The following is a 12581-nucleotide window of genomic DNA, read 5'->3' on the forward strand; positions in this document are numbered from 1 at the left end:
TTTGTGGCTATTGACATTTTCAATGGAAAGAAACTTGAAGATATTGTTCCTTCCTCCCACAATTGTGATGTAATGAAGTGTTTCTTTCGCCTCTTTCTGTTTCTACCATTGTATGTTTGGGTTACCAGCTACAAAAGTTCGATTCTTTCTGGTTTTGTTCATGTTCTTCCCAGGTTCCACATGTGAACCGTACTGACTACTGATTGACATCTCTGAAGATGGTTTTGTAAGTTTCTTTTACTTCCCCACTTACGTGAAGTGGATCAGTCACCCTACTCTATTTTTGGCATTGCTTTTAATAAAGACCAGTCATCTTGTTTCTTGCTTTATTAAGACTTTGTTTACTGCCTTTTTGGTAATGAGCTAGGGGTCTGTCGGAAACAACCTCTCTACTTCTTCAGAGGTAGTGGTATGGACTACGTACATTCTACCCTCCCTAGACCCCACTAGAAGGGAATACACTGGGTTTGTTGTTGCCAGACTCAAGCTACAGGTGAACTTAACATCCCAAACTTGATTATATGGAATAAGGTTATTGTTATGAAGCAACTTTGGGTTGTTGCAGTTAAAAAGGATTGTTTGTGGATCAAATGGATCAATAATTATTGTATCAAGAACAGACCTCTAGAATCAGCGGCTATACCCAAATCTGTTGCTTGGGTGGTGAGGAAAATATTGCAAACTGGAGATCTGCTAATGCAGCAAGGTCAACTTCAGGGTGATCTACTGCAACTTTGGGCTGTTGCACTTAAAAAGGATTGTTTGTGGATCAAATGGATCAATAATTATTGTATCAAAAACAAACCTCTAGAATCAGCTGCTATACCCAAATCGGTTGCTTGGGTGGTGAGGAAAATATTGCAAACTGGAGATCTGCTAATGCAGCAAGGTCAACTTCAGGGTGATCTACACACTAGATTGGCCAGCTTGCATAGTGAGGGTTACTTTGAAATACACAAGGCTTATTTGCTCCATATACCTCAATATACAAAGGTGGCCCGGAAGAGTGTAGTGCTGCATACACATTTGCACCCCAGATTTAAGTTCATGGTTAGCTGTCCAGAATAGACTAGCCAGAGTTGCTAGATTGCTGAAAATTAGGATTGTGGTTCCCTCAGACGGCATTTTGTGCAACAGCCGAGAAACATTTGATCATCTTTCCTTTGAGTTGTGCTATAATGACTGTTTGGAATAGGCTGACAGTGTGGCTAGGTTGCCCTAGAACTATTGGTGCCTAGACTGTTGAATTGAACTGGGCGTACCAGATGGCTAAGAGGAAGAACGGCAGCTGCTCAATTTTTGCATAACAGGAATATCTGAAGCAGACAAGATTTGTAGAGAGATTGTTATTCATGTTCATATCAGAGGAGGCAGAATTGGGCTTTGGAAGAATGCTTGCCTTAGTCTTAATTCTTTTACATAACCTCTGTGTAGGATATCTCTTTGTTTTACAGTGCTTTCACTGATAATAGGTGCTCCTTGTGTTCCATTTGTAAACTAACATGCTGCTACTGAGAAAGCAGAGGGTCAGCGCTGTGTAGTTCTGTAATGTTCACTTTTTGGTTAAATGAAATCTTTCAGTTACCTAAAAAAATTGTACCAAAAAGGTGAATTTACGTTCCACCAAATGATGGCGTTGTAAAAAATTGTTTCAACAATAGTTATTAAAATAATTAAATTACAATTGTGTTTGGGATTTTAATGTATACATGGAAATTTTTAAAGAATTTTTTTTGTTTGTTTGTTTGTTTTTGAACTTGGTAACTTTAAATTTTTAAAGAAATTATTATAATTTATGTTTCCAAAATTTTAAAAATTTTCAAGATTAACCTTTCAAACTCTTATACTAACGAATTAGTAGTAGAAGTGATGGAATATTTTAAAATCATAAGAAAACATGGTAAGTTATTATTGACAAAAGGAGCAAAATTTCATTTATGTATAGCAACAGCAACACTCTTAGGAACAAATGCAATCCAGATGGTGGTTAGTTAAATATCATTCTATAATTCCTATGGCACAAGAAGCAGCTCGCCCATGCATATAGAGAAGAGGTACCTTCAGCAAACAAATCATTATCATAGTAAGGGCTAAATAGAAAACCTAGAAACAATTTCAATGTGTTTGAAATCAAAAATAAAAATCTTCGTCTTTCTTATATCCAAGAGCTCTTATTCAGAAGAACCTATCACAACAACTTTTAAGAGAAGACACGAGCAGAATGTTGATTCTTGAATTGACAAAGGTACATATGAGCTACCATGGTGGATGAAGAAAAGTTAATTGAAGCCAACCAATAGAGTACAATATTTTCTTTTCTAAGAAGTATTTGCCAATCATGTCCGACAGTAATATTACTAGGATTTCTAGTACACACCTGGAGAAGTCAGAGAACACGTGTGACTTGAGGACTTGTTTGATGCTCTTAAACTTTTCTCTAAGTTCTGTTATCTTAGGAATATCCCTATAGGCTTCAAAATGACTACAGAGCTGGTTTACAGCCTGAAACATCACAAGATAGGAATTAGAAGCATATCCATCCTATTCGCAGAGAGCGACAGCATTAGAATATTAAAGAAGAAACTGTGTTTGTTGGTTGATGAAGGCATTCAGTGATATGTATAACTTCATACAGTTCTTTCAGCCAATACAAATTACAAGATATGCATATCTAAGAGAGATAACTAACATTTGTGAATAAATCAGTACTCAAGAAAACCTACTGGATACAGACAACTTAAATTCACCTCAGAAAAAAGAGGGAAGAGAAACTGGGGGCTCACAAGAACAAGTGAACTTTCAATTGAAATAAGTAAGTTTAGGAGTAGTGCTTCTCAAGCAAAACATACTTTAGAAATATCTATTAGGAGTAATGCTTCTCAAGCAAAACATACTTTAGAAATATCTATTACCATGTAATTATATTTCTAATGACAATTACAGAGTACTACTAGAGTTCCAACTTCTTATGGAGCAAAAAATAAAGACCGAGAGAAGATAGAATTTTAAATCACCAGCATCCAGATGAAGTCTTAGGATAAGTGAAGCCTCTAATCATACACCAATATATGAGATTGACCACATAAATAGTAAATCAGTGAGCCCAAAAATAATAAATGACACAAAAACCTCCTTTTGTACACCAATATTTTGAAAACCATGGGTCAACTCGGAACTTCTCTTATAAAATCCAGCAACTCTGGTTTAGCAAGCATCTTGCGACAAAAGAAGTTTCAATTATAACTAAATCTAGTGCACAATATTCATTGTTTTACAAGAAACAATTGTAGTCGCAAATTGTCATGTGATGGTGAAGGTTAAATAATGAAAAGTTTATACAGTGGAAAAGCAACAGCAAAATACCTCAAGCTGTGCAGCTGCCTCTTTATAGTGACGTTTGGAAGCCATTACTTGAAGTTGCTCTACTGCAGAGACTGTTACAGGACAAAAGAATCACATTGAGATGATGCTTTTTTATTAAGGAGAAACGCGTTGAGATAATGCATCTCTTTGGCTAAAGTACGCATGCATAGATGCTCTTTGTTGATAACTCATATCACATAACTTCAATTAGTAATAAAAGTAGAGAAAAAGTAAGTATTTTTTCCTTTTCTCATTATCCACGATCACTTTTCAGAGGAAATTTATGCTAGTTTCCATGTTGGGTACAACACTCATGTCCTTCAATAATACATACAAATGAAATTCTACATCCTCTTGGCTGGTAAAGTATCTGATGCTGATTCATAAACAACAACATACCCAGTATATTCCCACAAAGTGCGGTTTGGGGAGGGTAATTGTACGCAGTCCTTCAGAGAAAAAAGTGAAGTATCTGATGCAGGGAACATGATGTCATTGAATAAAGATAAAGATCTTTCTGCAGCATGAACCATTAGAAAAGAGTCTTTAAAGTTCCTATTCATTTCAGTTATGTATTTACACCTACAAACCTTACCTCTATGAACTTTTATTTTTTAACCAACTATTTGGCAAAAGTAAATAGCTTTTGAAATCATACAAGCAGCAAAAGCGCTAGATGAACCACATCAAGTAGTGTGTCAAATGGAATCAGATTGTTATGTCATATGAGTAAATGGGCTAATGGGCTGAGGAGTGGGTTAGAAAAGAGTTAGTCGCTAGCGTTCTGAATTGAGATGAGGAATCCCACAACTGCTTGATGGACTCAATCGATAGAGTGCCCATCGCAATGGATATGTAGAGAAAGACAGTTGTTAAAGGAAGTTCCCAGAGTTTGGCTCTGATAACCTTATGAAAGAATCTAGGTGTTCAATCCAAAAGCTTAATACAATGGGCGGAATAACTTAAAAAAAAAAAAATCTTTACGGCCCTGGTGAGGGAGATGTAACAATGCTTCTAACACCATGTAAGTGGCTAGACCCGCTTTGATGAATTTTTTGTAATTTCATAGAAAACCTTAAGCTTATTAACATGAGTATTTTCCATAACAAGGGAAAATACTTCATTAAGGGAGCTAAAGTGAAATTACGCACATTCCTTTCTTTTTCTTTTTCATAATTACTCTAGAAACAAAACAAAGAACAAAAAAACTATCACTTATCTGCTCAGTCCTCTCCTCTCTTTTCTTTAAGTTCCATTTATTTATCAGGTGATTTTCCGTGCAACATAACACAAATGAGGCATCTTTTTACCTTCTCCCTACATGTATAAGTTGTGATCCAGCCATCTCACAAACAAGCACTTAAAAAAGATATAGAGAGTAAAAGAGAGAAAAACACTTGGACAACACCAATGGGTCTCTCCTAATTCGTGCAAGAACATGGACAAGATTTGATTTTTATACTCTTGGAAAAAATGAAGAATTAAGTCTCTCAATGGAATTTTCCTCCGCACTGATTCATTATTCCAACGCATCCACCTTGCTTAGAAGGTGTCAAACCGCATGCTCAAATCTGAAATTTTCTTTAATCCAGATACAGCCTAGCATCTAACAAAAAAGCCTAGCAAAGTGCATATAGTATATGATATAATAAAAGATTTACTAGTTTCATCAACAATGTACTTTTTAAGCATGGAGAAGGAAGCGATCGGCCTAAAATCTTCTTACAAGCACAAAACAGAAAAAATCAAAAGAACTGTGACAGTGAAAATTGAGACTAACCTAGCATGGTTAGGCGGTGAAGGGCAGTAATTGTTGTTGTTATGTGCTTCTTTGCAAAATCCAATTTCTTAATATCGCGACATATTTCTTGAACCATTGTTTCACTTTGCTCTGCTTTGGTTTTAATTTCTCGAATCTTATTCATGAGTTCCTGGTTTAAAAAAGTCAAAGATAGATAGCAATATCAGAATTTTTTCTGTATCTAGAACTATAGATTTTATTCCTCACAGAGTTAAAGCTTCTGCCATACAATAGAAAAGATAGAAAGTCTGAAGAACATACCTGCACAGCACTCGTAGCTGCAGCAAGATCTTCTCTGGCTTTGGTCCCAGAGTTACTCTGAAATATGAAAAAGCGAAAGGCCAGAAAAACATAGTTCTTACCAAGATTATGAAAATAAAAACCACAAACATCATGAAGTTTCATTGATCAGGAAAAAAAATAATAGCAATTGCTTTTCTTGAGAAAGAAAAAGAAAATAATAGCAATTACTTAAATAAGGTAATCTCGATGAATTTAACATTCTAGGTTTCTGATCTCTCTCTCTTCTTTTTCTCTTAAGAGGAAAGTCAAAATTGATGTATTTCTTACCTATCACCAAATAAAAGACAAAAGAGTAAAAAGAAAGGAAAAGCATAATAAAATATGGCACAAAAATCTAGTACATTTACCTTATTGAAGAATTCCTGACAAATTCTTCAATAAGGTAATTTCCTAGCAAAATGCAAACAATTCAGATATTTAGGAACGTTGTTCCAGAAGAATGAAATAATAGATGAAGATATTACTCATATAATTTAAAACTGGATGGTTAAAATGGGGTGTCATGTTATAGAACAACACCTACCAAAGTGAAACGTATGTTTTACAGTTATAAGACCAACAATGTGATATAATAGTGAAAGTTCGTCCATAAAAGTGCAACACAACCGCTAGATGAGCCTCACCAAGATGTGGATGCTAAGATGGATGTGTGTAGTCATACAAGATCAAATAAGATTAAAAATGACCACATTTGTCAGAAGGTGCAAGTAGCACGCATTGAAAATAAAATGAGAGAAGATTATTTGAGATGATTTAGTCATATCTTGCGTCAACCTCCAGATGCACCAATATGTAGATGTGAAACCATGATGAGTGAAGGAACTAAAAGGAGACGAGGAAGATTTAAAATTAGATGGAAGGAAATTGCCTCAAAAGACCTATAATTTCTTGGAATCCATGTAGAAGTAGTGGGTGTTGGGATGAGCTTAAAGCATTTGACTTATAAGCCAAAAGCCATAAGTTAGAATTCCTAACATATGGCTTCTGGCTTATTTTTACCTTTTTAGCTTAAAAACAAGTGCTTAAAAACACTTTTTTATAGTACCCAAACACTACAAAAATGCTTCAAAGCACTTAATATAAGCCAATCCAAACAGAAACTAATTTAAAAATTGGGCAGAATGGAAGAAAAAGATCTTTATAGATGATACCAATTTTTTTAAGAAAAAGAAATTTCCCTGGAGCCAACACTTTGGGCCAACCATAGCCTTCAAACTCAGGTATGATGGGTCTGCCCCTCTACCTCTCTAATTATATATTAAACTTAGTTCGCTTGGCACAACGTTTGAACTTGTGACCTAAGACACAAGTTTTTCAACCTTTGCCAATTGAACTAGTCCTTACGAATTAATATATTTGGTATCAACTAGTTAGGAATATGTTTTAGACAAGTTAGTACTCCTACTTAAGTCTGATGCTTTTTAAGAGTACTCTTGATTTATATACCAGTAAAAACATAGAGAACTCCTAATATTTTTTTTTAGCGCTCCTCACAATTTATGTGATGGTGTTTGACTAGGCACAAAGTTTAAGAAAGAAAGAAAGACTTTTGAAGCTTCTGGTCTAAAATATGAATTTGTGAGACTATAAATCATCCCATTAAAGGAAAATGGGCATTTTAAAGTTAAGTTGTTACTAAATAAAACAAAAGGTAACATTCTTTTTGGGATTGACTAACAACTAACAAGGAAAGAGTGTCACATAATTTGGGATGGAGAGTATTGTTTATATATATTTTCCTTCTTTTTTACTGTTACTTTTACTTTTATTTGGTATGACCATGGCATGAGATAAATTGAATTGGAGAAACATATCAGTTAGGATTCATATAGCCGACTCTAACTTGTTTGGGATTGAACCGTTGTTGTTGAAGAATTCCTAGTAAAATAAACTCACTTCTAATGCAATCTTAGAGGTACATAATATACAGGCACGCCTGCATCGTGAATCCGTGACACAGATTGCCAAAAGATTTGCTTTTGGTAAAGTAATAATTTTATATAAGCAAGTGGTACACAAAAGGTAGAGGCTCAAAACAACAAGTTCTCCAAATATACTGGGGACCATCTTTCTTATAATCTTTTTATACTAGAGAAAATCAAAAAATGAATTTGAAGAATTGCCGGGGGTCTATCGGAAACAGCCTTTCTACTTCTTTAGAGGTAGAGGTATGGACTGCGTACATCTTACCCTCCCCAGATCTCACTATGTAGGAATACACTGGGTTTGTTGTTGTTGTTGTTGAATACATAATCTTAAAGGTTTGTTCTGTCATACTCTTAGCCTTGTCAATTGGGCTAGGCCTTGTTAGCAACAGTGGGCAATCATAATAGTTTATATAACCTATCTAACAGTTGTTGCAAATTATCGTCTAGCTTTGGTCATTTATTGAAATACTAATCAATGACCATCAATTTTCTATTTGGGAATAACAAACATGTTGTTTAACAGAATTGGAATCATACTATGGATTTAATTTATTTTTTAGAAACAACATATGATGGACATCAGTGGCGGAGCAAGGTTTTTGATTAAGGGGGTTCAAAAGTAAATATACGAATTAGCCAAAGGGAGTTCAGCATCTACTATGTATACATAAAAATTAATTTTGATGATGTATAAATAGTATAGTTTTCCATCGAGGAGGGTTCGAATGAACCCCTTGTCCAAAGGTGGCTCCGCCCTTGATGCACGTTCAAATAACTTATCACCTTTTCTCCATAATCATTTATCCCAAAATATGGTTTGAACTATGGATGAATAGAGTGGAAAAGATAGTTGCCAACACCAACTAGTTTGGAATTAAGGCATAGATGATCCACATCAGTTTCTCCAATAGGGTAAAGAAATTCCTATCTTATACTTTTACATGGTGTAACATTAGGGAGTAGTTCTAAATTTTTAGAATAATCAAGATTTTATAAATTAACTGAGTACAAAGTACAAGAACAACAGAATTATAGTGTCTGTTTGCACTAATGCTTTCTCCTAAAAGCAACAGCAATTACAGTCTAAGGATTATAATCAGCAGTCATGTAGCAGGACGTAATCATTTGTAAATATCTGTCCTTGAAGAAAGCTAGGCAAAGGGTAGAGAATGAGAAAGGTGATGCAAAAAAATGCACCTGTTGCCGAACAGCAGTCAATATTTCAGCATCAACACGACGAATTTCACTATGTATCTTCTGCATAAGGGGCTCAACGCCAGATAGAGATGCTTCTGCACAAATGTGTCATCTGATTATTCAAAAAAGGGACATAATTGGCTAAGATCAGCATGTTTTATCTAAAGAATGAGAATGACCCCGGGTCTTAATTATATTCGAGACATGCTATTGAAAAATTGTAGTAATAGCTACACCTAGAGCACTAAAATTTTTGAAGTTATAAGCCTTACTCAATGGATCACCAGTAAAATCTTAATTCCTACAATTTTGGACTTTTTCGTTGTTATTAAATGAACATAGACCATAATGCAGTTATATTGCTACTTCACAATTCTATCATATGAGCCTTGATATCAAGGCAAGGAATGAGATTTTCAACCAAATATTGAGAAAACTATATTTTCTGGACATGTTTAAGCCCACGAGATCCATTGGTGCAAATAATAAATGGACTTTACGAATCCCAATACTTTTCCCTAAACTTTATTTATTATACCTCTTGTTCACAGAAATTACACATGTTATCAATGGATTCACAGCAGTAATGCCCAAAGTAAAAGAAAAAGGAGCAGAAAAAATGATTTAACCAGGAAAGAAAAATAATTGTTGAAATGAATCAAAGACAAATGTTAATTCAAGCCCAAATCTTAACCGAAAGGTTGAATTCAGAAAAAATAATTCGGACAAATCTCTACTACATCAGATTCAGATGGAAAGAAAAAGAAGGAAAAAAGAAAGGAAAATGTGAACAAGTAAAAGACCTGTGGGAAACATCTGGTTGATGTAATCCAACGTATTCTGCTTCTCCATGATAATTCACTGCCAAGGACAGATCACAACAATGATTTGAGTACGACTATTCTATTATACCATCTGTCACACCCCTTTTTTACCAAAAAAATGATTTTAAGTTTGAAAGGATTTTATTATTTAAAATGACTAAAAATGAAAATTTATTTCGAAAAGGATTCTTTTACATTTAAACTCAAAGTCGCCACTTAGCATAAATCTGGTGTGCCAAGTCGTCTTTGGAAATCCTTTTTCAAAACGATTTTGGGCTCTTTAAAACTGATCCAAGAACAGAGATTTTGGTTAAGAAATTCTGTTGACCGAGGGAAGGTGTTCGGCACCCCTCGGTCCCGTGGTTCGACCACGATTGCTTCGTGGAGTATATCGGCTAGTACGATACTATTACAACACTATGGAATGTATAAACCAACAAAACACATAAACAAGAAAACAAAGAACTAAACAATCAAAATCCGAAAGAATAGTGTCCTGTCTAAATTATACAGTCCCAAAAATAAAAGAAATGCAGAAATGAAAACTCTATTCTAAACCAGCCTTAGACTAAGCTCCACCTGACATTCCGAATCTTGATCACGCACAGTCTTTGAGTACAACTCCATCGAGGCATTCCCCGAATAAGACAATACAAACACCCTCGGGCATTCCCGGCCAAATGAGTACAATTGATCCAAATACGATAAAACAAAACCATTCAACAAACATTTCGAACATTCAACCATCCACAAGCCCTAAATTTTGCCTACCCAACCTACCGTTTGCCTACCCATTTCGACCTATCATGGTACTATCGTGTTCCACAAAATTAACATCATTTCAAATCAAACGACAAGCAATGAATCAAACTAACCAATATTAACCTTTTTATCAATTTTTAATTTCCACCCCAAATAACTAGTTTTAACTCTCAAAAGAGATGTAATTTACATCACACAATCCATAGCCAAAGGGACCAACAACCAATCAAAACAAACCACTATTCACCACCAACACAAATCAACCAACACATCATGTCAATTCAATGTATCCAATATGATAAACAACGAAATAAAGAGAGTGGAAAGAATAGAATTGGACCTTGATGGAGCTTTCGAAACGGAATCCGCGCCGAAGAACCTCGAATCAAACCTCAATAACGACAACGACAACTCGGTATTGAGAAATACAACCCGCACAGATTTGGAAACCGACGGACAACCTCAAAATGAACGAAACCAGCCCAGAATCGAGAACCGCAAAACCGAACAGAAATCAAAGCAACGAAAAAAAAAAAACTTAATACGAACTCCAAATCACAAATCCACAAAGAAAACGAGCAATAACACAGTTCCGGGTCGGGTTTGGGAAGAGTGGAGCTAGTGGCGTCGTTTTCCGGCGGGTTTCGCCGGAACAGTAACAACAAATAGTGACTGGGGGTGTTTTCTGGTGGCTAGTCCAGCGGATTACCGGCGAGAACACGCCACAAACAGTCGCGATACGTCTGTTTTTCCTCTCGATCGATCGATCTCTCTTTCCTCAACTTTCTCTCCCCTTTCTCCTCTCTCTCTCCCTTTTACTCCATTTTCCTCTCTCCGGCCTGTGTTCGTATATCAGCTTGTGTGTGTGTTGTGTTTTGATGCAGGAGGTTCAACCATCCGCCCAACCACCCAACGTCGCCAATCCAGAAACTGAAACTATTGCAGAAAAGAATAATGTCATTTCCAGAGGTAATTTTTACCGTTTTCTTTATAAATTTAGTACTAACTTCATGTAATAATAATTAGGCCTTTAATAATTAGGCCACAGCCATTGATAGCGCTCAAACTTTGTCCAAAAATTCACTTACATCATTTGTACTTATTAAATTTTTAAATTTTGAATTTGGTTTCAAATAGATATTTTTTACTCAATCAGCTAAAAGCTTAAAGTGTGTGTTGCACACACGCAATAATATGGCAAAAAAGACTAATTGAAAGCTGACACGTAGCATTGTGTGTCCAATAATTATTAAAAATTAATTATAAAATTATTTAAAAAATAAAAATAAAAAACTGATTATTCAAAAGAAATTATAAAATTAAAAAAAACAAATTATTAAAAAATAATTAAAAAATTATTTAAAAAAATATAATTATAAAAAAAATTAAAAAATGGCATTGAGGATCCAAATTATTAAAAATAATTATAAAATTATTTTAAAAATAAAAATAAAAAACTGATAATTAAAAAGAAATTATAAAATTTTAAAAAAATAAAAATAAAAATGTCATTAAATCCAGATTATTAATAAATAATTATAAAATTATTAAAAAAATAAAAATAAAAAACTGATTATAAAAAAAAATTATAATATTTTATAAAAATGAAAATAAAAAATGGCATTGAGGATCCAAATTATTAAAAAAGTAATTAAAAATTTATTTAAAAAATAAAAATAAAAAACTGATTATTAAAAAAGAAATTATAAATTTATTTAAAAATAAAATTATAAAATTTTAAAAAATGACAATAAAAAATGGCATTGAGGAATTCAAATTATAAAAAAATAATTATAAAATTATTTAAAAAATAAAAATAAAAAATTGATTATTAAAAAGAAATTATAAAATTTTTACAAATGAAAATTTATAAAATTATTTAAAAAATGAAAATAAAAAACTAATCCCCACCTACCCCAAGGTCCCTTCCCAGCGTTCATCTTCACTGCCCCCTTCCCCGCGTTCATCTTTTTCACCATTATAGTGAACTTTGCTTCACTGCGAAGCTCAAAAACACGCATACACAAAATTTTTGTTTAAAATCTACTTCAAGAATTCAAAAGAGGGTCTAAAAAAAAGCCATCTTTATTACAAATTTTCATAAAATAATGATATTAAAGGAGAAAAAAGTGACCTTTATTGCAAAAAATTACAAGAAATGAAAAAAAAAGTGATTTTTTTTGTAATTTTTCAAGAAATGGTGATACTAGTGGAGAAAAAAAAATTGTTGGAATTGTTCAAGAAATTGGAATAATTATGATGGATTAAAAATAAATTGTTCATGTGAAGACGATGAAGACGTGGGGTGGGGTGGGGTGGGGGTGGGGTGCTGTGAAGAAGGTGACACTGTAGGAGGTGGGGTGTTTTTTTTAAAAAAAAAAGATTAAGAAATTAAAAATTATA

At 33.9% G+C, this 12581-nt stretch overlaps 1 protein-coding gene across 3 annotated transcripts in view; it reads right to left on the minus strand.

Annotated features, from left to right (window-relative positions):
- The window catches only part of LOC107847838 (vacuolar protein sorting-associated protein 53 A), a 59351-nt gene extending 48166 nt beyond the window's left edge, over window positions 1-11185 (minus strand). For all 3 annotated transcript variants that reach the window (XM_047408907.1, XM_047408905.1, XM_016692379.2), the window contains exons 1-7: window positions 10519-11185; window positions 9396-9453; window positions 8593-8687; window positions 5426-5482; window positions 5144-5294; window positions 3364-3434; window positions 2378-2502 (exon numbers count right to left, since the gene is read on the minus strand). In XM_047408907.1, coding sequence (XP_047264863.1) covers window positions 2378-2502; window positions 3364-3434; window positions 5144-5294; window positions 5426-5482; window positions 8593-8687; window positions 9396-9444 — 548 coding nt within the window. In that variant the 5' untranslated portion in view covers window positions 9445-9453; window positions 10519-11185. The remainder of the gene's footprint in view (window positions 1-2377; window positions 2503-3363; window positions 3435-5143; window positions 5295-5425; window positions 5483-8592; window positions 8688-9395; window positions 9454-10518) is intronic.
- Between the last annotated feature and the right edge of the window lie 1396 nt (window positions 11186-12581).

The sequence above is a fragment of the Capsicum annuum genome, chromosome 1 (assembly GCF_002878395.1).
Source record: "Capsicum annuum cultivar UCD-10X-F1 chromosome 1, UCD10Xv1.1, whole genome shotgun sequence".
In the NCBI taxonomy this organism is placed as follows: Eukaryota; Viridiplantae; Streptophyta; class Magnoliopsida; order Solanales; family Solanaceae; genus Capsicum; species Capsicum annuum.